Below are 26,767 nucleotides of genomic sequence, written 5' to 3' on the forward strand. Positions count from 1 at the left end.
TTTTGGTGGGGGCGGGATCGCGGCGAGGAGGTCGGACATATTTTACTCTCGATGAATCGTGACCATCGGGCTATTGGTAGATCCTGATCTCGGTGGACGCGAACGTTGTACTCGTTATCGTGACCGAGACAGTTTGGGCTACACGTCTAGTGATTGTCAGACTCAGCGTGCAAAGCATATCCCAGACGCGCCCGGGGTTGACATTTGCAATGCACCCCCTTGTGGCACTCATGATGATTTCTATACGCCGTGGGGTCGCTACCTATGCTGGCTCCCGTCCCTATGTCTAAAAGCAAAACCCGCCCGTCATCTGTCCGGATGTTTCTCCTGCGTGCGCCCACGCGACCGGTATCACGAAGCCCAACCGTAAAGCGATCTGCGACTATTCGCCAGGCTCGTCGCCAATCTTCTCGAGCTTGCCCATCTCGCGCTTCTCGCCGCTGTCGCCGACAAGGCGCACGCGGTCCAGCCGCACCTTGTCGCCGTCGCCGTCGCCGTTAACCACGTACAGCACGAGGCTCGTAATGTTCTGGAACTTGACGTAACGCAGGCTGATGTTGGCCGTGCCCGACGCGTTCCAGTCCTTCTCGGACAGCTCAATCACTTGCGTCGGTGGCGTGTCGTCGGCTTCGGCAAAATCGAGGTTATGCGGCTTGTTCGTGTAGAGGTGGATGGTGCGCGGGCGCATCGGGGCATCCTCGTCGTCGTCGTCGGAGGGAGGGAGCGAGGTGATCTGCTCGTCTGTCAGACATGTTTTGTTTGGCCATGGCGCGACCTTGGTCGGGGAACACTCACGTGCAAGGTGTGCAGCTTCAGCATGGCCTGGAAAGGCATAAACAGGAGCAGCTGGTCGTCCTCGCCACTCTCGACCCAATCTTTGACGCCCTCCTTCTTGTCCAGCGCGCTGGGCTTGCTGCCATCGAAGAGGACGCGCACAGAGCCGGCATCGTCGTCGGCGTTGAGGAGCTCGCAGCCCTTGGGCTCGATCTGGTCGGTGATGTCCTGGTAACCGCGGGGTAGCTCGGCGCCCTTCCACACACCGCCGCTACCGCTGCCGCTGCCGCTGCCGCTGCTGCTGGCGCCGCCCGATGCGCCGCCGCCGGCGAGAACCTCGGCCGCCAGTCTCTGGACAACGGATTGGAGCTTGCGGGGGTCGGCGCCCTGGATCTTCTCGAGGACCTTGCCGTTCTTGAAGACCATGAAGGTCGGCAGGGCGGTCACCTGGTGGGCGGCGGCGACATCGCTGTTGGCCTCGGTGTCTACCTTGAGGAATTTGACGCTTTCAATCTCGGCGGCCGTCTCGGAGAGCTGCTGGAACAGGGGCGCGATCTGTTTGCAGGGACCGCACCAGTCGGCGTAGACTTTGAGTGTCGTAGATCAGCGTCGTGTACGGGTTAAAACAGTGGCTTGGTAATCGCGGGGTTGCATCGATCGGTCGATGCGGTGGCACTTACAGTCTACGACGACATAGGGGGTCTCCTTGACCAGTTTGTCAAACTGCGCCTTCGAGCTGACCAAAGTAATGGAATTCGACATCGTAGGCAGATGCGGGAGGTGATGTGATGTTGGTGGGAGGGAGATGGGAAGGAGGAAACAGACCAACATGGTAATGCGGGAGGTGCCGCAGCCGTTGTACCTGCCCAGGTACCTAGGTACCTAGGCTTGCTAAGGTAAGGTACCTCAGGTACTTACAAGTACGCTGAGTGGGTGGTGGGATTCGCCAGGACCCATTGCCATTGCCTGTGAACGCGAGACTTGTAACACACAGCTACCCCGCTCTAACCCGACTGAGAAGCTACGAGCTGATTACGTGAGCCGATCTTTGCAAGAGATCAACCTCCTCCTTCTCCTTCCATCAACGAGCATTCACTACATACCTAGACATCGCCGGCTTAATCACCTGGACAACATACAGCACAACCTAAGGTATTTCAGAAGCAGACGTGCACATGGCTTTCGTGGCGAGCTCTTCACTGCAGGCAAGACAAAGCTTTGTATTGACAATTATCGCAGGCAAGGAATCATCTACACTGACAGCTACGTCCGTCCAGGCTAGAGTGCATCGCTGATTGAGGGCATGTCATCCATCTCGTATGGCCCATTGTTGTCTTTGTCGTGATGCTTTGGCCAGAGAGCTTCGCTCGTGCTACGACCGCTGAGTCGCCCTGAGCGCTTGCTTGGTCCCCTCGCGGCGGAGCATCTCGCCTTTACACGTTGAGACCTTCGTAGCTGCCGATAGCGACAGTGATGGTACCCTTGAGGCTCTGGGCCTGGCTCTGCAGGTCCTCGGCACGGCTCTCAACAGCATCGATGAGCATGAAGGCGGCAGTCTGTGCTGTGTCAGTCCAAGGCGCGCATCAACAATGTGGGGAAACACTACGTACGTCAACAACTTTCTCGATGGAACGCAGCACAGCGGCAACGGGCTGTCCAATGATGGGCACGGTGTTGAAGAGACCAGCCTTGCCGATGAGAATGTTCAGGAGAACCTGGTGGACCCTGACGAACTCGCGGAAGGCGTCGAAAATGGCATCCGACGGGGGACCGGCGGGGACATCGGCCATGCCCTGCATTTGCGAAATGGCGACCGTGGCGGTGCTCACAATGTCGGTGAACCCAGTGATCAAAGCCTGCAAGATCATGTTAGTACAGCACACGGCGGATGAAGCAGGACGCGTTTTCTCACGGGGAAGGGACCGAGGCCCACGACGATCAGAGGGCCATTGATGATACTGATTCTCTGCGCAGGAGCCTGCAGGGCCTGCGATTTAGTCGTGAGGGCCTCGATATTGTCAACGACCTGGGCAGGCGTAATCTGGCCAAAGGCAGTCTGGCTGCAAACAGCCAGGGCGGCGACGACAGACTTGAGGAGGGAAAAGCGCATCTTTACGGTTGATCTAACGGCTTAGCGGTGACTGAGCTGTGACGATGAGGTGATGAGAAGAGGATGAGTAGAGGAGAAGATGATACTGGTGAGGATGAGTGCGGTGAACAAGAAGCCATTCAAGGACCAGCTACGTCGTCGTACTTTATACCCAGGCTTGGAGGGCGCGAGCTGTTGAATGTCCTTCGTCATCGTCTTGATGATTGTGAGCTTGCTTGCCGCTGTTGTCGCTAGTTGGTCTCACCAACGCAATGCCATCGTCCTGCATCACTTTCCCAATTCGGCCATGTTGAAGGCTTTGCATGTTCGTCTAAACTCGCAAGAGATTAAACCACTCCAAAATCTTGCTTTTGCTAGCTCAAAGACGATGTTAAGCTGGCGTTTCCCAGTTGCAACATCAGCCACACCTGAATCCTAGTCTATGGATCGGATCTGACCCGAGACATTGCCGGAGATCAACATGTCGGCATTGGCCACGGCCCTTCCCGCTCCCGCTCGAAGAAGCAAGGTGGGCGCCCAGCCAGCAAAACGGCGCATGGTCCCTAGACACACAGCCACGCGCGATTGGATCGTGGACCTGTCATTCTTGTCTTATCATAGCCAGCCACGACTCGTTCTGGCAAGCTGAGGCTACGCCCATGACTCTCCGGCGCGTATGAGGCTTCTCGGAAGCGCTTGCCTGTCCTCGACAGGAATGAGTCCTCATGAATTTGATCTGGCATGTGTTTGTCTCCTTCGTGCCATGCACCGGGCGCTAGCGACCGTTTTCTATGCGCAGCGTCCTCAACGCACTGCTGTGGCAACGGACGTCTGACAAGCACGGAGCCCAGGAGAGGGCCCTGGGCGCAATGGTATGTGCTGGCTGTCAACCGCATAGTCAGCCGTCATGCAGCGCCAGATGATGCAGGCAGTACAAGGGGTAAAAATGTTCTGTGCTGGCATTGCTGCAAGGGAGGTATGCACAAGATGTGCTGGCCAGCAATATTCCTGATAATCTTTGCCACATGTTGAGCACCCTAGCCCGTAATCAGACCGTGCGCCTGATGATCAAGGAGCTGGAAAGACAATCCTGTGATGCTGTTGGCTCTAAACACGCTGCTGAAGCTTTGCTTAGCTTCCAGCTCTTAATGCCCGTCAATACTCGGCATTTGCGGTGTGCAACGGACGCTGGTCCTTCCGGGCACAGTTGAACCGACCAAAGATGACCGAGAGGAATTTTCTCCACTGAGGACGGCATCACGATGCTTGTCGGAGAAATGATCCAAGCCGTGGCTGACAAGCCAAGCCTCGCTGGCCTTCTTGTCCGTGGAGCAGCTGAGGCCAGGCAAGCATTGAGACAAGACGCCAAAGATATTGGCATCCGTGAGTAGCCGCCAGGGCGTTTCCAGCAACGCGCAGCAACAGGTGGGTAGGCAGGCAAGGCAGAAGAAGAAACAAAATACTGGACCGCTAACAACAGTGCTCATTTGTCTGTCCCGGGCTTCGTCAAATGAGGGTGGAGCAAGACACCAGCCTCCTGGTTTATACCCCCAGCGAGCACAACTTGGAACCCTGACCACTGCATGAATTGCACAATGTTCCACTGCCGTTTCATGACAGGACTCTGCATAGGATGCGCACGTCAAATTCCATGTTGTTTACATATTTAAGAATATTTCTTTGACAGACTTGCTGGCGATGAGCTGGCTGGCTCGTCCCGTGCAATTATGGCGTCGTATCTTCTTCGTTTTGTCGCGCTCACTTCCTGAATGACTGGCCGCTGTACGTGCATGTCTCGCTTATGATCCCTCTGGAGATGGCGAGTCTACTTGCTTCAATCTTCCACACCTCTCGTTACTTACATGTGCCCGCCAATCAACGAGCAATGCAGTTCCTTGAGGCAGCGTCTTTCACCAACTAGGATATTTTTTGATGAATAGAGTCGATCTTCTCCCTGCCCAACGCATACCTTGAGCTATCGCCAATAGCAATGGCAATCTGACCCTACAATTTTGTTTCCTCAGTCCCAAAGTCTTGAACATCGCAAAAGTCGACATGTGCTTTTGAGTTCGGTTCCATTCAGCGGAACTCATGTTGATGCCACCTCGCCCGTGGGTGAAATGCTTCTGCCGCAAGAACCAGGGCGTGATCGGAAGTGATACCATCAGTGACCAACCTATGAGTCCATGGTCGCATTCCTCAAAAGATCAAACTTTGTGAGATACTCAGAGGCCCTCTAATTTCACTGATGTTCATCTCGGTGGTCAAAACAATGCACGGTCGTGCTTACTGAAGCTGCCTAACGCAGAAAGCTCAGTTGACTCAGATTTGGATGATCGGACAACAGGTGATGTGTTCTTTCGTGCGCAGATGAAGCCCCATGTTGAATCTTTGAACTGCTTCCAACTTGTGACCGAGGGAGTAGACGAGTTTGGGGATTGGATTTTGCTTTGTTGTCGCTTGCCAAGGCCCCGCCTGCAAAGCATTTCGTTGAATCTGGCCCCCAATAATACTGAAAAGATTGCTTGACCTTCGGGGATATCCGGGGTTACCATGCTTGGAGAAACTACAGACGGTCCAGTATCAAAGTGCGGAAATCTCATGGATGCACGCGGCTGCATGGCTGCACCTCAACATTCTGCATCGGTGCTCGGATACTGATTGCTTATCGCCGGATGGGCTTGTCCTGATGACGACAACACTTTGTGTGCAGGGCCAAAAGCGCCCCATCATTATAAAGTCAGTGAACTATCGTGTTTTCCTTGCCTAGAGCAGAATGGTCTAGTATGACCCGCACATCTTTTGCTCCAGATAACAGCTCGAAGTATCCATTTTCAGATTCAAGCAAGCATCACAAACTATGGGGTTCCTACAAAGCCAGTTGCTCACCACGCTTCCCTATCCCACAGAATCGTATGAGGGGAAGACGATCGTCATCACTGGCAGCAACGTGGGCTTAGGGAAAGAAGCTGCACGGCACTTTGCTCGTCTCGGCGCCAGCAGACTCATCCTCGCAGTTCGCAGCCAGGAAAAAGGAACTGCCGCCAAAGAGGACATTGAGAGCACCACCAAATGCGACACAAAAGTCATTCAGGTCTGGAACCTTGACATGAGCAGTTATGCAAGTGTGAAAGCCTTTGCTGCCCGTGTCGAGGCGGAACTCGACCGAGTCGACATGTTTTGCGCCAATGCGGGAATCGCCACGTCCGAATACGAACCTGCCGAGGGTAACGAGAAGACGATCACCATCAACGTTATCTCAACATTTCTTCTCGCTGCGCTCGTCATGCCGAAGCTCAAGGCTACAGCACAAACATTCGGCACCCGACCCACCTTAACCATCACGGCGTCAGAGGTCCACGCATGGACTGACCTGCCTCAGAGGTCAGCAGAAGACGGCCAGATCTACAACACACTGAATCAAAATGCCCGGGAAGCAAAGGCCGTCGACGATTACTACCCCATCTCAAAACTTCTCGAGGTTTTCGGCGTGCGCAGCATCGCCGAACAGAGCCCTGCTGCCACGTTCCCGGTGACAGTCAACTGCGTGAACCCTGGCCTCTGTCACTCGGAACTCTCTCGCAATACGGCATCCTGGGCAGCTGTGCGCTTTTCGCTTTTCAAATGGCTTCTTGCTCGGACCACAGAAGCTGGGAGTAGAACGATTGTTCACGCCGCTTCGCAGGGGGCTGACACGCATGGCCAGTACATGTCGGATGCCCAGATATCGCAGCCAGGCAGCTTCGTGCTCAGCGACGAGGGCAAAAATACGCAGGATCGAGTTTGGTGTGAGTTGTTGGAAAGACTTGAAGTCATTCAACCGGGGGTTACGAAGAATTTCCTCTGAAGACAACACGACGAGTAGCTGGGAAAAGAGGGAAAAGAATACGCCTTCCTTCCATGTGTCGCGTTGTGAACCGAGAGACTCGATTTAAAAGTATTTAGATGATTGAGGCGACTAAATGAGCCCTTGGTAGTTTCGTGGAGGCTTGGATATTGAAAGGGTGTCTTATGAGATTTATGAACTTTTGAGTACACAAATCTGGTGGGACATTCAAAGTCCTCCCCGTGTGTTGTAAACAAACTCTCATAATATATATCTGTGACCTACAGTTGCCGAAAGCTAGATTAAGACCGCCATCGATCTTTAACGACCAGTACTATACTGAGATGAGACGCCCTGTTGCCAGGTTCTGGACCCGTTGACAATCGAAACCTTTCAGGAAGAGTGAGATATGAATCTTCATGCTGTATCCAGCTTAGTACCCAGGATTATACCCGCAGTATGTTCAGCAACGCCGTAAACTGTAGCCTGCAAGTTCGCGCGAGGCAGGATTGGAATGATACTGGCGTCGCAAACGCGCAGATTGGAGCATCCGTAAACTCGAAGATTCGAGTCGACAACGCCCCCGAGCTCGTGAGGCATCATAGAACACGTCCCAACTGGATGATTCGCACCAACAGCAGTGCGCTTGATGTAGTCTCTTGCTGATTCGATATCTGTCAAAGGATGTGTTGCCCCGGGGTTGCGTTTACCATTTTGTTTCAAGTAGTCAACTAAAGGCTTCGAAGCAACGATTGTCTCAAGGAACTGAAGATGCCGCGACATGATCTCGATATCGAGAGGATGTGTCAAGTGGGCCGGATCAATGGCGATCTGAGTAGAATCAATGCTTGCTGATGAGGAGTTGATGTGCACCGAACCTCGCGACAGTGGATGAGCTAGAAGTAAGGCCACAGAGAAGTAGTTTTCTGGCCCAGATGGTGGGGAATCCATGGTGCCATCGGGCTTGAACCAGGCAAACCCCGGAAAGGAGAGGTAGCAGGCTGATGCTTCATCTTGAGAGCCAAGTATGCTGCGCACAAAGTCTTCGTGTGCCTCGGCGAAAGCGGGCGTGGTCGATGTTAAGTTTCTGGGCTCTTGCTTGTGCTTTGACATGAGTTCTTCGAGATCAGACTTTCCTTCGGTAGTCTCTATTCCCGGGAAGGGCAACTGAGCCACCGCGTTCGTGCCGCTGCTCGCAAACGGACCCGACTGCTTCCCATATGCGTCCATAGCGGCTGCAACAGAAGCTTCGTCCTGGCGGGCGAGTGGGTCCATAGTCGCGAGACCCTCCAGAACTTCAAAGCTCATACCGCACATAATATGGTTCTGCAGATTCTCACCGACATGAGTGTTGTCCACAATGGATTCTATTCCGAGGTGTCTCAATCTCTGTGGATCTCCCACGCCAGAAAGTTCAAGAATTTTGGGAGAGTTGACAGCTCCCGCTGCGAGTATGACTTCGTTATTGGCTCTTACGTGGTGGATCTCTCCATCCTTGTTGTACCGCACGCCGGTTGCCACAACCTGTCCTTGTTGAGAAGTCTCGAATGTGACTTTTTCCACCAAAGCCTGGCTGATTACCTTCAAATTGCTCCTTTTGCAAGCGGGCTCAAGATAGCTGTTGACGGCATAGCTTCTTTGTCTTGTGTCAGGATCGATGGCATCGGTATTGGTAAAAGCCCCGGACACTTGGCCTGTAAAGGCATCGCCTTTGCCAGCATGCCCAAGATTGGATAAAGTCTGGCTCCAAATCCCGGCCCAACGGTTTCCGGGGTCATTGGGCAAGCTCAGCTTGATGGGACCACTACCGTCCCCGGCGTGCGCCGGCAGCGTATAGCATTTGGCGAAAGATTGCGCGAAGTCGTCCCACTGCCAGCCTGGATTACCCAGTTTGGCCCACGCGTCAACATTGGATTTCGACGTTGGAGTAAACGACAAGCCATTGATGGCACTCGATCCGCCTAGGAGACGACCTTGGGTGAATGCAAGTTCGCGGCCGCCAAGGCCAGTCTTCGTCGGGCTCTGTCAGTTTCGATGACGAAAACAGCAGGTATTTCAGGTTCAAGAAGTTTGAACATCAAGTAAAAATTTCTGAACAGCAGCAAGAAAACTAACCTGAGGTACAGTCCGAAATCCCCAATTGGCAGCGCTATTAAGCAAGGTAGGCCACATAGGGGGTATGGAAATTCGCGGATCTGAGGTCAAGTCCTCGCCCGCTTCAATCACCAAGATCCGAAGCGACGCATGTTCGGACAGACGAGCTGCTAAAACAAGCCCGGCAGTGCCCCCACCAACGATGATTACATCGTATGTCGTCGGATCAGCCATGACTATCAGAAGTGATGCTTAAGAGAAGAAGATGCCTGAAAAGGTCTCCTTTGCAAATTCTTAGGAGAAGTAGCGGCTTCTTTATAGCTCGATGAGTTGACTCGGTGACCGGAAGCACTGGCTGCCTATCTGATGGGTTGATGGAATCAGCTCCAATTGAGGGATTGCCAACATGAAGCGCAATGACGCATCCAGGTCACGCCAAGGGAGGCGCAGACGCGGCCTGATGTTTGCCTCGAACCGAAAATGGGCACAAGATGTCAGAGTACGAGTTCAAATCCTGATATGATGGACTTGGTTTTTTTCTAGGTGCACCAGGCATCCAATTCGATGCTCAATGCCGTGTCACACTTATGAAACATGTATTGACTGTGGAGGCGAGCTCAGTAATGATGCTCTGGGTACGGGCGTGCCCACATGTGCTCCTAAATAAACATTCAACCTCTGAGATCTTTGCGACCCCATCAGGCCGACGACAGTGAGAAAGAACGCCTTGCGTTGCAAGTTACTTTAATTTTCAATCAAGGTGCCCCATAGTGACATTTTGTGATGGTTTACTAAGTCACCGGCCGGAAAGCCACTTGGGAGCGCACACGACGCCTGCCCTAACGGGCTTATGACGCGCCATGCATGTACTCTGATCACATCGCATTAGTGCTTACCAAGTCGTTATCTTCCTATAAAATACGAAAATGCGTTCGTTGCCCGGCGCAAGCATTTACTATCTACCCCTGCTACTGGAGATGATCATTTCAATCAAACGATGACTTCATATCTTGAATCTATCTTTTTTAGGATCCAAAGACAAGCAAAACTTACAGGCGGTCTGACTTCCGAACGCAGTCTGGTCCCGGAGCGAGACACTTCGGATACTCTGACGCTTCCAGATGGCCGACAGCTCGGATTTGCCCAGTATGGGCTATTAACTGGAAAGCCTGTGTTCTATTGCCATGGACTTCCGGGCTCCCGCGTAGAAGCGGGACATCTACACGAGGAGGCGTTCGCTACTGGAGTGCGCATCATTGCGACAGATCGTCCAGGCATGGGACTAAGTACGCCACAGCCAGACCGAACACTTTTAGATCATCCAAAAGATCTAGAACTTCTCGCCGACCATCTCAAGCTGTCCGAGTATGGAGTACTGGTGCGCAGGATATCTCAGTCTCAACCGACTTTGATCAATGCTGATATCCCACTCTACAGGGCGTGTCAGGGGGCGGCCCTTATGCACTTGCATGTGCTGTCTCACACGCTCCTGAAAGACTAAAGTGCGTGACCGTTGTATGCGGCATCGGACCACCTGATATCGGCATGGCTGGCGCAGGCTGGTTCCACTGGCTGGGCTTCACCTTCGGGTGGCGCTATGCTCCTCGCCTTGCAGCGTGGTTCTTTAAAAGCCAAGAACAACTCGACTTGCCGGACGAAAAACGTCTTGATATACGAATACAGCAAGCAAAAAAGCAAGACGCGCAATTCCCGGAGTCAGAAAAGGATATTTGGACCAACAAGGATATAGCCGGACGCATGGTAATGTCGAGCCGCCAGGTCTACCTCCAGGGCATAGATGGCTTCAGTCAGGACGGCTACTTATTGTGCACCGAGTTTGGGTTCGATATTCGAGACATTCGACACGACTTGCCCATAACTCTTTGGTATGGAAAGCATGATACGTTTGTGCCTCCGAACCATGGGAGACAAATAGCCAAGCGTCTGGGAGACCACGTTAGACTCAGACTTGAGGATGATACACATGCAAGCATCTTCTTCCGTTGGAGGAAGGAAATATTAGAAGATTTGGTCAGCAAGATATGAGCTGATGTGGAGCAAAATTGCCTTATAACTAAAATGCGTGGATCACCAATCCTGTGGATGATCCCCCCATTCAGCTCACAGTAGTCTAACGGCGAGTTAAGGAGAACAGCTGCTGATCTCTTGAGAGTCTCTCAGTGGATGAAACCATCGATACCCTCTTTTAATTATGGGCAGTCAGCCTCCCAACAGAAGGTCCCTCGTTACGCACGGCCCCTTTCTGCGTGGCTCCTCTGTTCCCAACAGGTGTCCCACTGGCACCCCCTTGATCCCGCAAGGTTCATTACATCAGTAATATACCGCAGGAGTCTCTCGAAGCGTATAGAGTCCGCAAGTATATGCCCTTTGTGGGTCACTTGATGTTTCAAACAGTTAAGACCCTCCTCACAAGATACCCCATAGACCCCCCAACATGGATCATTTCCTCGCAAACCTCGTTCCCTGTCCTGTATATTGTAAAGCTAAGTCCCAGATGCCCTACTGCTGGCATTATGGTGTCACAAGGTTCTCGACATAGAGACCGTTGCCGCGGAGGTCACACACCATATTCCAGCATAACAAAAAATGCCCAGCTTCTTAGACTCTGATATGTCAGTAACAGTCCAATTTGGTTATGGGTTAGCGAGTCTGGATGTGGGGGCTTATCACCTTGTTTGCCAGTAGTCGTACCTCAGATTGAAAGTCTCGAACCGGATCAGAACCATTGCAGCTAGTTAAATATAGAAGCTGGCAATTTCCTTTACAGTGAGCTGAACCTGGGCTGCTTCCGTACCAGTTCATGACTTGAAAGTGCTCCCGAGCCCACTGGTAAGGCTGGCCTATCCGACAGGGGGTAGGCACGAGTATGAAAGATAGATGCAGGTGACCAGGAATTTTCCAAGCCACCAATACAGAACCAGCGCCCAGAGCTACAGCCCAGTCTGTAACCATGCGGCACAGCGCTGCGAGGCATTGCATATAACTTGACCATCCCCGCCTTGGCTCTTGCAAACCAAATAATTGTGCCTTTGGTTACTTTGCCATCGAGATGTCTCGTCACTCTTGGAACCCCCCAGACACTTCGTACCTGCCGCAGAGATCGAACGAGATTGGGAATCAGGCCCGGATACCGCCTTGGGCTTATGCCCCGACTACCTCGCAAAGAGAGCCGTACATTCCACCCAGTACGACTGAAAGGGATTCGGGATCTCGAGTTTCATCCTATCTGCCTTGGATGCCATCTCCCGCGGACGCGGGGCCCAGTCAGCAGCCTCAAACCGCTCGTAACAGCACGGGCTATGTTCCCAAATCACCAGATTTCAGCATCATCGATCAACCGGCTCCTTTTTGGAACAATCATCGTCAAAACGAGGTCTGGGTACCACCTGCAGCCGTTGACACGGCTGGAATCTACGGCGACCCCTCGCAATCCGAATCTCGAGGCGGGCGTGAGCTACAAGATGTGCGCGTTGAATACCCACAGCCTCGAAACCAAGAGCTAGGGTTCTTGGACGATGCGCCAGCCTCCAACAGAGACTCGCCTTCTGCACCTCACCTCCAGGCTGAAGGCCAGCGGCTCAGCACCTTTGCTGCAACAGATAACCGTCTCCGTAAAGCGATCACGCGCAAACCAGTCCCGCTGCGGCCAATGCAACGGCCAGCACCCAGCCCATCAACCCGGCCCTCGAGCGCGACAAGGCTCCAGGCAGCAAACAATGCCAGCACAATCTACAGCCCAGGCTCCCATCTCAACGAATGGCAGCCCCCAGCACCGAGCCCGCAGCACTCCCTCTTTGGACCCCACCCCCAGGGGTTGCTAAGGCCTGGCCGCTTCATGATGATCACGCCCGGCATGCGAGCCTGGGCCATTGACCGGCCAGCCTCCCAAGCCCACGCCGACGTCGCCATCGACCCAATGACCCCCCTCTGGCTCGAGTATCGTGCCCAAGTCCAGAACCTCTGCCGCGCCTTCCGACGCGACACGGCCTGCGGCATTGCCGCCTGCTCCGGCAACATCATTAGCACGGGCGACTTTGGCATCGAAATGGCCGGCAGCACGTACCAGGAGCACCATGCCGAAGAGGCGCTCCTCTCCGGCAGCCGGCGCACGAGACGTCGGCTGACGAGCGAGTGGATCGACGGCCGGCAGACGGACGTCTGGCTCGTCGAGCTCGACGTGCAGTGCGTGCTGCTGGGTATCGAGCCGTGCTTCGGGGGCCGGTATCCGGGGCACAAGTGCCGGGACTTCTTCAGCAGCGCTGGGCGCTTGTTCAGGCCGCGCGTGGGCAGCGTGACTGCGGCGACGACGGGGGTGTTGCGCAAAGGGGAAGTTGCCGAAGCCATGTGGGTGAGAGCGCGGTTTGTGCCGCGTTCGGATAGGGGGGTGACGCCCGTGTTCTGCTATGAGATGCAGAGGGACAAGGCGAACCCTGTGCCGTCTGTTCTGTCGGCGCTCAAGAAGACTACCGGGCAGGGACCGAACTTCGCGTGGCTTGACGCGAAAGATGATCTTTGGGGCAGCATGTACGGGGATGTGATGTGGATCAGCGGTGATGGGCGCGACAATGTTTGGCGGGCGAAGCGAGAGGCCATGCAACGGTTTTTGGAGCAGAACGGTTGGGAGGCTAGAGATGGCTTCGTGGTTCTTCGGGGAAGTACTGCGCCGGGCATGTTTGGGAGAAGCAACTACGATGTGCGCACGGCGGATGGCAGTGAGAGGCCCTTTTGGCTGAAGCTGCCTCCGGCTCAGGCCCAGGGGCCTAATATGCTGAGGAAGAAGAGACCGGCCAGCTCCCGTTGAAGCAAAGCTAGTGAAACAGGACGGCAGCGGAGGCAATGTCCGTAGATTGTTGGTGGGTGGTTTATGTGCTGAGAGTCTCGACAACTTTGATTTACATGGACGCAAATGCGGCAATATGAATACCATATGGAAGACTGACGGCTGCCAGTGTCTGTTTGAACATCGGATCTAGCAGGGACAACATTTGTAAGTTCCAAAGTGGAGGCTTGAATCTGATAGTCCAATTGCCCGAGTCATGCATAACTATTGCAACCTGCAGAGAGTGTCAATATTAAAGTTCAAGTTACTGTACCTGATGAAGTATCATATAAGATCTTTTGATAAACAAACTGAGGCCGCAAGTTGGCAATGGCAGCAACGACGAGTGATATTAAGGTAGCATTGTTTGCCGCAGCACGATTGCTAACCTACCTATTACATACTTATATACGACTTTGCGCTGTTCAGAAGCAATGTTATATCCCCTAAAAAACGTCAGCCTTCACGACCTTACCTATAGGACTTGGATATAAACATGGAACAATTACGTGAAAACTTCAAGAAAGTATGGGCTTAACGCTAGGCAAGCTGCTTTCGCACAGAATGAAAAAGAGTCATTTCTCCAGTCCCGCCCGCTGCACAGGCAAAAGTGATTCAGGGGAGGCTCGAACTCCCGACCTTCAGTGAACTCGTGATGGCCAAGGACATCTCGATGTTAGACTGACGTGATGAACCAACTACACCACCGAACCGATAAGAGTCAAGTCTCGGCTAAAGGAACTATGGCAGCATGGAATTGTGGAACACTGCAGAGCAGATGAACACACCCCTCAACGAGAGGGGTTGCGGCGGGACAGGACTGAGCTTTTGCATGTGAGATGCACTGGCTGTTTCTTCGAGGGACCATTGAAGCTGAGGTGTCCAGTATCTACCATCCTTGAACTGCCCACCAAGGAGGGGTAGCTGTGCATGACGTGCTGATCCAAGCACCGTCGCTGAAGTGAAGAGAGGTGTAGCTCTAGGTTGATAGCCAGGCTTGCCAGAATCCAATTTTGATTTCCAACACAGGCCACTCGCCATACCTTGGTGCTGCGTCGATTGATCAGCCTCAAGACCTCGTGCCGCTCTCATCCGTGATTCATCATAAAAGCCTCGCGGATCCGCTTACGAAACAAGAGCAGAGGATCGTGGCCATGGAACACGCTGCAGCACGCTAGGCAATCTCCAGCCGGAGCCCCGTCGTGCTTCGGGCGGAGATGCTGCACAGTGAGCGATGACCTTGCATGGCGCTAGACTCATTTCGCACGCTGGATTCGGCGGGGGACACCTCCTGCTGTGAAGGGGGCGCTACAGGCTTTGGACATGGCGAATGCTTTCTTGGTTTTGCTGCAGCGTCATTGATGAGGAGCGAGGACACGTAAACGGCACATCGTCGGTCACGACGTGCATGGGCGCCATGCGTGAAACGACAGACTGAGGCATCAGGGTAGCACAGGATACTGATATAAGTATCGCAGGAAGACATTGGTTTGGTATGCGGCGTTCTCAATGAAGCAATCATCACCACTCTTCGAAGCAGGTAACACATCGCGATCAAGCTTCCCCTGCTTCCATTCTTGACAGTTCCTCTCCAGCATACAATGTCTTCCACCACGAACGTCCTCATCACCGGCGCCGGCCGCGGTAAGTCGCGCCTGGTCAAACCGGGCATTGATAAGGCCACTTCGTCTAACATGGCACAGGTCTCGGCCGTGGATTCCTGACAACGTTCCTCGCTCGCCCCAACCACATCGTCATCGGCAGTATCCGCGACCTCGACTCCACCACAGCTCAGGACCTGCGGGCCATCACTCCGGCCTCGGGCTCGCGCCTCATCCTCGTCAAGATCGAAGCCACCTCGACGACGGACCCCGCCGACGCCATCCGCCAGATCGAGGCCGAGGGCGTCAGCAAGCTCGACGTCGTCATCGCCAACTCGGGCATCACGGGTACCCAGGGCGGTCTCGAGACGGTTGACCCAGCCGACTTCCAGCATGTCCTGCTCGTCAACGCCGTCGCGCCCACGGCTCTCTTCAACGCCGCGCAGCCGCTGTTCGACAAGGCCGAGAACCCCAAGTGGGTGTCCATCTCGACGCTCATGGCCACCATCAACGGTCTCGAGAAAACGGCGGCGTGGCCGTCGGTTCCCTACAGTGCTTCCAAGGCGGCGCTCAACTTCATCACAAAGTCGATCCACATCTGGCGCTCCAACATTACTGCCATCTCGGTGCACCCCGGGTGAGACATGAGCTAAACCCTGGTAGCCGCGAGGGAGCTGCTGTGCTGACCTGTTTTCACAGATTCGTCGCCACCGACATGGGCAAGTCTGGAATCAAATTCTACAACCTGCCGGAGGAGGCCGCCATCAGCGCCGAGGACAGCGTCAGTGGTGTGACGAAGCTTGTGAGTCGCCTTTTCGCGTGGTCCTTGAAAATGCCGTCTTGCAGATTGCTAACTCTGTGGCCAAGATTGACTATGCCACGAGGGCCGAACACTCGGGTAAGTTCATCAGCTACGACGGGTCCTTCCTCGAGTGGTGAGAAGTCGTGTGGCGCTCGGATGGGCTGGATGTGTAGTTTCGTATATCATGATCAATGACAAAGGCTTTGCTCACTCCTCAATGACTCGCTGTCCTTTCGTGAAACCAGCATGCGTCGATCGTAGAAGGTCTGAGCCTGCCAAGTTGGGGTCAGCTCCGTGACGGAGAAACAGTTCGACGGCTTTTTCACAGTCGCACTCGACAGCCATCGATAGGGCGGTCCGTCCCTGCTCGTCATGGGCGTTGACATCAACACCGGCCTCGAGCAGGAAGATGATGGCGTCTCCCTTGTAGGCTTCGACGGCAGCAAGTAGAGGCGTGCGGCCTTCAATGTCGCGGGCGTTGATGTCGGCGCCGTGGTCCAGCAGCATCTGCATCATCTCGCAGTTGCCCAGACGAGCGGCGGCGTGCAAGAGTGGTTGAGGCTTGTCGTGCTTCGTTAGGGTTGTGCAGCCGGTCTGTTCGGTCCAGATGGATAGAAGTTTGGCTCGGAAGGCCTGGAGAGCTTCTTGGCTTTGAGAGAATCTGGTTTTTGACCTGGCGGAGGGTTGAGTTGCGTCGGCAGGATTACTTGCTGAACATAGGTCGCTCGTGGGCGGCGGGGAGGAGGTTGTGGCGTTCAACGTGGCTGGAGCAGTCCCTGTGGCTGCGGCATTGTCGAGAACGCCCGACTCGACGAGTTCCTCAAATAGCTGTGCCTCCCATGACGGGATCTCTGTCTCAAAGGCATAATCGTAGGGCTCTGTGGGGTTGGCTTCGACGCCGTTCAGCGGGTTGGGTGCATTGTCAAAGACATCGCATGTGATGCCTGGGGTGACATCTGCCCCGGTCTGGTGGATCTCATACACGGGTTGCTGGAGGAAATGGTCCGAAGAATCAACGCGATGCGATGAATACGGTGTCGTCCAAGCATCGAATTCCGTATCGGAAAGCTCCTCGATGCGGCGGCTGGCTTCTCTCTTCTCTTGTGCTCTTTTCTCTGGTTCTGCGTCAGCCGGGGGCGTGGTCGAGGCTGATGCATGGAGAGAGAGACACACTCTCTCTCACTCACCTCGCAGCCGCCTCTGTGCCAGGCGATTCTTGGCCTTCCTGGGATTGTCCATGAAGAGCACGCCGGGGGGAAGAGAGCGCATCGTTTGCGTCGCCATCGTGTCTTGTGGCGGCATGGTTCATGGCATCGTCACTCGAGCTCCTTTTGAGGCGGACCTTGGGAGGTGAGGAGGCAGGAGGCTCCAGAACTCCATGGAATCTCACAGCATCGGGATGAAGTTCGGCTGTGGTCGGGTCGCGTGATGGGTCAGCACTGTCACGAATCAGCAGCATGGGTGGCAGCCACGCCAAGCGTTTACACCTGGCGCCGGTGGTCTGTGCCCGTGTAGTGGCTGCCTCACTAATCCGACTTCGGTTTCCATCTTCGTCAATGCATGGATCGCCATGTGATTCAAATTGGGTGTGAATCTAACGACGAGAAGCGGTTGACGGTCTAGATATTGGATGTCTTCAGCCTGGATGTCTATCTATCAGTCAAACGATTTCGTCGCTAGACAGAGGGAGATGGGTCCTGTCTAGGATACCTTGCCGACCAATATTCGAATCTGAGTACTGAGTTTCCGCCTCACCTCGAGACCTTACGCACGATCTCGACTCCCTTAAACTTCGGAATGCCGGAAAGCGGGAGCCCCTGCTCTGCAGCCCGCATCGTCCATCCCCGTTCCTGACGGCGTCTGAAACCTCCCCAAGTCCGCTCTGCGCTGGTATTCAGAGGCGTATACCTATGATCGATAGAATCGCCTTCGCGAAGGGTGTAGAAATGAGGGGTGCGGTATGTTGCACGCTCGATGGGCATTTTGCACGTAAAGTGAAACACGAATATTACGGTCCCGCGGCCGTACAGATGAGTGAATAGCAAGTCGATCGAATGCTCACGTTCGTCAACCGCAATCGTGTGTACGCTCGGGAGGAGCTTTTCGACCAGTGAGAGACTCATGAAGGAACAATCGAGCCCATCCGGCACAAGGAAGACGTCGCGGTATTTATTGAACCACATGTAGTCCAGTGCCCAGCATCCGTTGGCCTCAGTAACTCGCCAGGCTTCTCGGCATGCGCCGCGAATGCGTGGTGGAGGCCGAGGGTTGTGAAATCGAGGTTTCTCATCGTCCCCGTCGTCGTAAACGTCCCATATTCTCCCAGCCGGCAAGGCCATTGTCCAAATGTCTACCCTGATGTCGATGGGTAGGCTCTCAAATTTGGGAAAGACGTCTGCAATGACCGTGGCTTTTTGCTGACCCATGGCTTTCCGTTCATGACCTGGGCACTTTGTATTAGCTGGTGCGGGCGCTTTGTGGGAAGACCTTGTGGTGTACCTGGTTGCCTCACCAGGCCGTGATCCCTGAGTGCTACGACAATGGAGTGCTGAGTCTCTGCCATTGCTTTCTGAGTGTTGGCAAGGACACATTGTACCTCCGAGATGGTCTTTGTGGCCCGCGTCAGCTGTAACACAGCTTGTGTTAACTCCTCCGAGGTCACCATTGTCTCTAAAGTACCTGAGGTACTATCTTCAGCGGTGGAATTGGACTGGGGATGGTAGTAAGAAGGAAATTATCGTTCAATTGAAAATAGAGGTGTGGTAGAACTAAGAATCTACCAAAGTGCAGTGTTAAAAGGGGAGAAAGTCTAAGTTGCGGAAACTGTTTAAGTATATCTTGAAGCAGGTACGAATCAGGCGGAAGGTTCGCAGCAAAAATCGGCGCAATTACCTACCTAGGTACCTACCTTAGGTACCTAGAGTAGCTTACCTAGGTAGGTACTTACCTAGGTACCTAAGGTTCGCACAAGCGTGCAATGGTGGCCATGAATTGGATCATACAAGACTGTGATTCACCATGGCTGCGAGGAATCCAGTTCATCGCTGGAAACCTGTCGCGGGTGATATCCGGCTAAGCTACAAGTCTAGAGTCTTGCCTTCGTAGCTAAGGTACTTTACTAAGAGGCTCGTGTTCGATCCCTCACCTCCTTTGTGAAGGCTGCGTTGACCTCGAGCAAGATTGTTCTTTCCTTCTTGTCTTTATCTGTCACAACGTCATCTAAGGCTTTGTCCTAGAGAGATACTCGACGACTACCTAGCCTACTGCAAAACCTGAAATGTGCCAGTCATAGCATCACTTGATCCATATGCTCTTCGTGAATGTCAGGTTTCCCTGCGGAACCATGGCACACGGGGCAGGTTAGTGGCTAAGGACTAAGCGAGCCTGTATATAACGACGGCGGAGGGCCAGAAACCAGATGTATTCTAACCCCACACCTATGATCCATTGTCCGCGAACAACGTGTGGAAGACCTCTTCTCTCTACGCTAGACCAAGCACTGACACGGGACCCCATTCCTCCAAGTCTGATCAGCACCTCCATAAGAGAAAGACAGTGCCGCGATTTTTTTTGAGCCACCCGTAGTCCAAGCACCAGTATCTATTGACCTCAGTCATGCGCCAGGCCTCTTCAAAACCACTGCAGATACTGGGCGGAGGCAACGGGTTGCGAAAGCTGAGGGGCCCTTTGTAATCGCCGCCATAAAACGTCTTCACCGTGAGGAGAGAACTTATTTGAGTTCCCATGCGCTGATCTTGTACCAAAGAACCTCGCATGTCACGCCCGAAAGGAATGCCGTCGTCCAGATGGCCGCTCTGATATCAGTAGGCAGACGAGAAGAGTCAGATAAGGCTCGCGGTGCCACCAAGGAGCCCTCACACTTTTTTGGCAGGGTCTAGAAAGGAAACGTCAGCCCATCCTCAACTCTGGCCCTGCGACATTGTGACACACTTTACTGCTTCTCCGGCTTTGGGCTGCCAAGTGTGGCGAGCATTGACTGCTGCGTGGCGGCAATGGTGTTCTGAGTCTCGGCCATTTTGCTCTGCGTCTCTGCAATTTTGCCCTGCGTCTCTGCCATGTTGATCTGCGCCGCGGCAATGGCAGACTGTGTTTCCGTAATGCTCTTGTTCATCTGGATCAGTTGCAGCATGTTCGGTGTCTGTTCCTGGGGCGCCATGTTGGCTTGCGTGATGGCCGTCTGAGGCCAATCAAAAGAATGCGGTCTGCGAATCGAAGGCAATTATCCGCAGTGAGCTTGGTGAGAATCTGCAGGTTTAATGTTGGGCTGAAAAGTAGTTTAGGTAGCTGGGCAAGTTGGTGATGGTATCTGGACAAGGCAGGTTCGGAACTGCAGAAAGGTGAGTTGGAGTTTAAATAGCCCGGAAAAATAAGCCAACTACATGGGTATCATTCACTGCGACAGGCGCTGGAAGGGAATATTCGGGTAAGTGAACCAACCAGATGGGTATAATAAGTTTGTTCCATTGCTCAAAGAAGCATCTATTATAAGTCCTATTTCGGTTCCGTGTATTGACTTTCTTAGGCGCAATGCCTCAGCCCTATAATGTAACAGATTCATGGTAATTGAAGTTATTCCTACCATTCACTTTGAGCTCAACCTGCGATCGCTCGTACTTTCCTTGCAGGTCCCAGCAATCGAAAGGACAAAAGACTACCTCTCGCTGCTAATTGCTTCGAACGTTCTCGTTGGCCTACTCAATCAGTTTGGAGGTCTATTCAATGTACACCATTGATGCTAGAAGAGGATGAGAGCTCGAATCCGTGTCTCTCTCTGGGGTTTACTACTCAAAAGTCCGTCAGTCTCTCGACGCCCAAGTCTTCTCGGCATCCCGCAGTGCCCACTCCGTCATCCACTGGCTCCGAAGTATACCCTCCGCGGTTGGCCGCTCACCTGGCCTAAAATTCAAGATGTCACTGATTAATTCGCAGAACGCCTTGCTCTCCCTCTCGTCCATGGTGTCACCCTTCCTGCGTTGTCTCGGGCCCTGGATCGCGTCCTCGAAGCGCTGGTCAAAGGTCCAGGGCTGCCTTCCCTCCGTCGGCTGACCGTTGGCGACGAAACGCTTCCACTTCCCGTCCCAAGCTTCCCACTACTCGTCCGGCAACGGACCTAGAGCATAGATCTGGTTTGCCGTGACATCATCTAGTTCTGGGAGGAAAATGTCGAGGAATGGTCTCACGCCGAGGATCTCCTAGATGATGCAGCCGAGACTCTAAATGTCGGATGCATACGATAAGGGAGTCATTGGATCGAAGCGCGGTTCGGGCGGACGGGTCTTACGAGGCGTGAATGATTGCAGTCGAGTCTCATGAACAGGCGAGAAGGCTGTGCCAAGGTCGGTGAGCATAAGCTTAGCTTCAGAAAGAGTAACCTCTTCCGCATATTTCCCGAGCTAAGCTGGCGTGCAGGCATATGCCGGTATAGATAGCGACGTGATCGGTTGCTTGTCGACCCTTACTACCGGCTCTGCCTCTGGGTCGCTATACTTCTCGCAGAGCTCTTTAACGGTAAGCTTATCGATTTCTTTGCCCGGCAATTGGAGGAGCAGGTTGCTAAGGTGGATGGATATCTGGGAAAGGTTAGCGGCATCCAGACAGAGACCGAACACAACTGACCGCTATGAACGGTTCCTAGCCTATGTATACGTGCAACTGCTATAACAAGTTAGGCAGCGAGAGATCTGGCTATATCAAGGGGGAATATATCGTAGTTCTTCAGAGCCTCGAGGAGACTGCATCTGGCCGGCGTGGTGACTAGGCACGAATGTATCCCGTTAGGCCCTATGAGCTCGAAACGGTCGAAGACGGGAGGGATGAGACAGCCACTCTAGTCATTAGCTGGATGGGCCGAAAGTTGTTCCAGGATCCTGGCTTCCTTGGAGCTGTGGTCCGCGATGCTAATCTTGACTGCCACGTATCTGCTCAGCCTTTCATCTCGTGCGAGCCAAATCGTGGAGTACGATCCGTGCCCGAGCTTTTCGATAATCGAGTATCGTTCCTGGAGCCTATTATTCAATTGAACAGGGTGATAACCGCCGGGTCGGTATCCCTCTAGTCGTTCGACGTCGCTAATAAACTCATAGAGCGGTCCATCGGTTGCTATCGTTCGACTGAATGGCCGCAGCGTACGCGCGAAGCAATGCAGGCCTAGGCTTTGCTTCTTGATTAAATGGCATGCAAAGGATCGCATATCCTCAATGTGAGAATGGATTCAAGGATACAAGCCTGGAACGCTGTCGATGAACGGTTCACATATCCTAGGTCGGCTTCATGTTGGGCATGTTGGTGATGGTGATGGATGAAGATCAACCTGCCGTAGCCAGCCTGTCTTGCCTGTGGCATTGCACACACTCTAGAAATGGCACATGAATTCAATTGGTCGCTTGGTTGACTAATCAGTGGAGCCTTGGCTGGTAAAAAGCGACTACACCCCCAACGTCTTTCTCGCTGCAAGGTCAGAATGAATAAATTCTGACCCGCTACGTAGTATATAGTCTGTACGTTATTTATCTAGCTGCTCTAACAAGATCACATTGTGAATAGAGTGGGCAGGCGACAACACCTTGGTACCACGATCTTGCGGTCCGTCCCAGGTTGCTGTAGCTGAATGTCAGGGGACCCTGCGGGTTCCCTGCGGAGTCGCCAAGCAGGGGGTCGGTCAGGGGCTAAGGGCTACGAGAAACGTATATGTATGTATAGGTTGCGGTGCGGAAACAGTTGACGAAGTGTAAACAGAGGACGCCGATTCCGGGTCCTACTGTATGTGCAGCGAAACGACGCGACCGATCACGTCTGTACCCAAAGTGAACAGAATTCAAAGAGGAAGAGACTTATTACGGCATCAGATTGATCGTGGACAGGTTGGTCTTTGACGTGGGACGGCGCGACGCGAACTGGTGGATCCCATTCCACGTGGCGCCCCACCTGCAGCCATGGCGAACGAACGCGACACGATCCATGTTGCGTCGGATGGAGAATGGGGGAATGGTGGTGTGAGACGACAGCTTCGATCGACGCGCAAGCCGAGCAACAAGGTCGTCGACAATCGATCCATCGACAACGAAGTCATCGACGATGAACATATCAATGATGAAGCGACCGAGGGTCAAGCCAGAAACGAGCCGACCGACGATGTGGAAATCACGGAGCGAAGAGCCAATAGGCGCGGTACCAAACCGACGGTGCGACGACCAATCTCCGGGACTCTTGGAGGGCAGCCGGACGGAAGAGCGTTGCTGCGCGCTATGGAGAAACAGATGGAACTACAGACGAAGATCATGAGAAAGGTCCTGGAAGAGTCCCAGTCACAGTCGACAAGAATTGAAGAGCTCCAGAACGAAGTGGAGAAGCTTAGGAAAGCCCTCCATGCGACCACGAATGAAACCCAGAGCCTGCGTGCGAGCATCGAAACAGTCACTACGACGATCGCAGGGCAGGATAGATCGGGGCCGTCCTACGCAGACATTGCCCGGATGCCACAGGCCGGCCAACTCAGCAACACGAGGCAGGCTACCATGACAACGCCACCGACGCCAATAGACATGGTCTTCTGCACGATCGACACATCCAGGATGGAGGACGAACAAGGTGAACAGCTCACACCGGGCGCTATTCGTACCCTTACGGAAGGCGAGGTCAGGGTGGACCAAAGCCAATCCAAGTGGCGTTGCCTGGCCGTGACCAAGGACCCGAAGAAGCCTCGAATCAGAATTGCCTGCAGAAACGAGCAGGAGCACGCCATGGTGAAACAACTGGTGGAAGCCAAGCTGCCTCGAGGAGCTAGGATGCTGCGAGACGAACTCTATCCTGTCAAAGTCGACTACGTGAGCCGCATGGTGGTCTTGGATGAGGCGAACACCATCCGCAGTGGGGCCGCGGAGGAGATTGGCAAAGAAAACGACGTACAAGTTGCGAAAGTAGGCTGGCTAAGTAACAGGGACGTCCCGAAGGCATACGGCTCAATGGTTATGTACCTCACGAAGAGAGCGGACGCGGAAAGGCTACTCGCGGAGGGCTACGCCTATGCGGGAGGACAATCTGGGAGGACCAAGGTCTTCGAATCTCGTCCTCGCCTCGACCAGTGCTACAACTGTCAACAGATGGGCCGCGGCCATAAAGCTCACCAGTGCGACCGACCCCAGGTGTGCGGGAAATGTGCCAAGGAGGGGCACCACCACAGTGCCTGCACTGAGACTATCCTCAAGTGTGTTCCCTGCGGAGGTCCCCATGCATCTTTCAGCAGAAACTGCAAGAAGCTCTACCCATCTTTGAATGAGTAGTACGCTCCGTATGATCCAACTCAATGTGCGAAAACGCGGCGAGGTTCACGAGAGCCTCATGAACGACGAGGACATTCAGGACGTAGCGGTGCTGGCGATCCAGGAACCACAGGCACGGATGATCAAAGGACGGCTGTTGACGACGCCGATGGGACATCACAGATGGACAAAGATGGTCCCACCAACGATTGGGGAAGGACGATGGGCGATCCGAAGCATGCTTTGGGTAAGGAAGGATTTGGAGGCTGAACAGGTGCGGATAGAGTCTCCGGACATGACAGCAGCATTGTTGCGGCTTCCAGGGAAACTGGTACTGGTGGTGTCCGTGTACGTGCAGGGGATGGACACCCAGGCATTACAGGAAGCGTGCAACACCATACGTAGAGCGGTCGCGGACGCCAGGAGAGCCGCAGGAGAGGTGGTGGACGTGGTCATTGCGGGCGACTTCAATCGCCACGATCAACTATGGGGAGGAGACGACGTGTCTCCGGTACGACAGGGTGAAGCCGACAACATCATCGACCTGATGAACGAGCTCTCCCTCTGCAGCATGCTCCCGAGGGGCACGAAGACTTGGCAAGGCGGGGACCACGAGTCGACAATCGACCTGGTGCTGGTATCAGAAGACCTAGCTGCGGCCATGATCAAGTGTACGACGAACGGAACAGAGCACGGGTCGGACCACCGCACCATCGAAACGATTTTTGATGTATCAGTGCCGGCCCCGAAAATCCAGGACCGACCTCTGTACAAGAACGCGCCATGGAATGAAATCAACACTCGAATTTCCACTGCACTCGAGACAGCCCCGATGGAAGGCACGGTCCAAGAGAAGACGGACAGACTCATGTCAGTGGTGCTGGAAGCAGTACAGGCCTTGACACCAAAAGCCAAACCATCGCCACACGCGAAGCGGTGGTGGACGGCGGATCTTACGCAGCTCCGCCACATCCACACACATTGGAGGAACCGGGCGAGGGCAGCGAGACGGGCAGGACGGAACGATGAAGCACTGGAGAACACGGCCAAGGGAGCAGCGAAACAATACCACGGTGCCATTCGACAACAGAAGAAAACCCATTGGAACGACTTTCTGGCCGACAACGACAACATCTGGAAGGCCGCCAAGTATCTCAAGTCGGGCGACGACGCGGCATTCGGCAAGGTGCCGCAGCTTGTAAAGGCTGATGGCACACGGACGACCAACGGCAAAGAGCAAGCGGAAGAATTGCTTACGACTTTCTTCCCGCCCCCACCAGAGCACATCGAAGAGGAGGGTGAGAGGCCGCAGCGCGAATCGGCTGTCACCATGCCTGACATCACGATGGAAGAAGTCGAGCGCCGGCTTTTCGCGACGAAATCGTGGAAAGCACCCGGTGAGGACGGGTTGCCGGCGATGGTCTGGAAACAGATTTGGCCAGCCGTCAAGCACAGTGTCCTTGCGATTTTCCGCGCATCGCTAGAGGAAGGAGTACTCCCCGACCAATGGAGGCATGCCAAGATCATCCCGCTCAAGAAGCCCGGCAAAGGAGACTACACCATCGCCAAGGCTTGGAGGCCCATCTCGCTCCTCGCCACGCTCGGCAAGGTTCTCGAGTCGGTTGTTGCGGAGAGGATATCCCATGCAGTCGAAACCCATGGGCTGTTGCCCACGAACCACTTCGGGGCCCGCAAACAGAGGTCAGCAGAACAAGCGTTGGTGTTGCTGCAAGAACAAATCTACGCAGCATGGAGAAATCGTTGGGTGGTCAGCCTCGTGAGCTTCGATGTGAAGGGAGCATACAATGGAGTATGCAAAGAGAGACTCATTCAGAGAATGAGAGCGAGGGGCCTCCCAGAAGATTTGCTCCGTTGGGTAGAGGCATTCTGCTCCGATCGGACGGCGACAATTCAGGTCAACGGCCAAGCATCAGAGGTCCGGACCCTGCCTCAGGCTGGACTACCGCAAGGATCGCCACTGTCACCGATCCTGTTTCTGTTCTTCAACGCCGACCTTGTACAACAGAAGATCAACTGCTATGGAGGAGCTATAGCCTTTGTCGACGACTTCACATCCTGGGTCGCTGGACCAACCACGCAAGACAACCGTAAAGGGATCGAGGCGATCATCGAGAAGGCACTGGACTGGGAGCAGAGAAGCGGGGCGACTTTCGAAGCGGACAAGACGGCGGTCATCCACTTCACCCGATGGGCCAAAAGGTCCGATTCGGAACCTTTCACTATCAAGGGCCAAACAGTCAAACCCAAACAGCATGTCAAGATCCTCGGCGTGATCATGGACATTGGACTCAGATACAGGGAACACATTGCAAGAGTTGCGACCAAGGGACTAGAGGCTGCGATGGAGCTGAAACGACTGAGAGGATTGACCCCGGCGACAGCACGGCAGCTATTCACGGCCACCGTGGCCCCAGTGGTGGACTATGCCTCTAACGTCTGGA

The 26,767-nt window shown here is 54.1% G+C and overlaps 9 protein-coding genes and 1 non-coding gene across 10 annotated transcripts; 4 read left to right on the forward strand and 6 right to left on the reverse strand.

Moving 5' to 3' along the window:
• Positions 1–382: 382 nt before the first annotated feature.
• On the reverse strand, positions 383–1,536 carry VDAG_04529 (thioredoxin; the record flags this gene model as incomplete). Its single annotated transcript, XM_009650976.1, has 3 exons — positions 383–733; positions 796–1,361; positions 1,455–1,536. The coding sequence occupies 3 exons, from the start codon at positions 1,534–1,536 to the stop codon at positions 383–385; spliced, it is 999 nt and encodes a 332-aa protein (XP_009649271.1).
• Positions 1,537–2,207: 671 nt separating this feature from the next.
• On the reverse strand, positions 2,208–2,884 carry VDAG_04530 (UVI-1 protein; the record flags this gene model as incomplete). Its single annotated transcript, XM_009650977.1, has 3 exons — positions 2,208–2,330; positions 2,385–2,630; positions 2,687–2,884. 3 exons carry the CDS (start codon positions 2,882–2,884, stop codon positions 2,208–2,210), a joined length of 567 nt encoding a protein of 188 aa, XP_009649272.1.
• A 2,839-nt stretch (positions 2,885–5,723) lies between these two features.
• Positions 5,724–6,710, forward strand: VDAG_04531 (retinol dehydrogenase; the record flags this gene model as incomplete). Its single annotated transcript, XM_009650978.1, has 1 exon — positions 5,724–6,710. One exon carries the CDS (start codon positions 5,724–5,726, stop codon positions 6,708–6,710), a length of 987 nt encoding a protein of 328 aa, XP_009649273.1.
• A 396-nt stretch (positions 6,711–7,106) lies between these two features.
• On the reverse strand, positions 7,107–9,017 carry VDAG_04532 (choline dehydrogenase; the record flags this gene model as incomplete). Its single annotated transcript, XM_009650979.1, has 2 exons — positions 7,107–8,711; positions 8,805–9,017. The coding sequence occupies 2 exons, from the start codon at positions 9,015–9,017 to the stop codon at positions 7,107–7,109; spliced, it is 1,818 nt and encodes a 605-aa protein (XP_009649274.1).
• Positions 9,018–9,780: 763 nt separating this feature from the next.
• On the forward strand, positions 9,781–10,829 carry VDAG_04533 (alpha/beta hydrolase; the record flags this gene model as incomplete). The annotated part of the gene is made up of 2 exons (XM_009650980.1): positions 9,781–10,161; positions 10,221–10,829. The coding sequence occupies 2 exons, from the start codon at positions 9,781–9,783 to the stop codon at positions 10,827–10,829; spliced, it is 990 nt and encodes a 329-aa protein (XP_009649275.1).
• A 1,024-nt stretch (positions 10,830–11,853) lies between these two features.
• On the forward strand, positions 11,854–13,605 carry VDAG_04534 (uncharacterized protein; the record flags this gene model as incomplete). The annotated part of the gene is made up of 1 exon (XM_009650981.1): positions 11,854–13,605. One exon carries the CDS (start codon positions 11,854–11,856, stop codon positions 13,603–13,605), a length of 1,752 nt encoding a protein of 583 aa, XP_009649276.1.
• Positions 13,606–14,234: 629 nt separating this feature from the next.
• VDAG_20142 lies at positions 14,235–14,336 on the reverse strand. The gene has a single exon. It is a non-coding gene; the product is annotated as a tRNA-Val (tRNA).
• An 888-nt stretch (positions 14,337–15,224) lies between these two features.
• Positions 15,225–16,163, forward strand: VDAG_04535 (aflatoxin biosynthesis ketoreductase nor-1; the record flags this gene model as incomplete). Its single annotated transcript, XM_009650982.1, has 4 exons — positions 15,225–15,267; positions 15,327–15,861; positions 15,924–16,026; positions 16,092–16,163. 4 exons carry the CDS (start codon positions 15,225–15,227, stop codon positions 16,161–16,163), a joined length of 753 nt encoding a protein of 250 aa, XP_009649277.1.
• A 32-nt stretch (positions 16,164–16,195) lies between these two features.
• On the reverse strand, positions 16,196–18,008 carry VDAG_04536 (uncharacterized protein; the record flags this gene model as incomplete). The annotated part of the gene is made up of 3 exons (XM_009650983.1): positions 16,196–17,134; positions 17,214–17,527; positions 17,799–18,008. The coding sequence occupies 3 exons, from the start codon at positions 18,006–18,008 to the stop codon at positions 16,234–16,236; spliced, it is 1,425 nt and encodes a 474-aa protein (XP_009649278.1). The 3' UTR covers positions 16,196–16,233.
• Positions 18,009–19,756: 1,748 nt separating this feature from the next.
• VDAG_04537 (uncharacterized protein) lies at positions 19,757–20,203 on the reverse strand (the record flags this gene model as incomplete). The annotated part of the gene is made up of 2 exons (XM_009650984.1): positions 19,757–19,841; positions 19,983–20,203. The coding sequence occupies 2 exons, from the start codon at positions 20,201–20,203 to the stop codon at positions 19,757–19,759; spliced, it is 306 nt and encodes a 101-aa protein (XP_009649279.1).
• Between the last annotated feature and the right edge of the window lie 6,564 nt (positions 20,204–26,767).

The sequence above is a fragment of the Verticillium dahliae genome, genomic scaffold (assembly GCF_000150675.1).
Source record: "Verticillium dahliae VdLs.17 supercont1.7 genomic scaffold, whole genome shotgun sequence".
In the NCBI taxonomy this organism is placed as follows: domain Eukaryota; kingdom Fungi; phylum Ascomycota; class Sordariomycetes; order Glomerellales; family Plectosphaerellaceae; genus Verticillium; species Verticillium dahliae.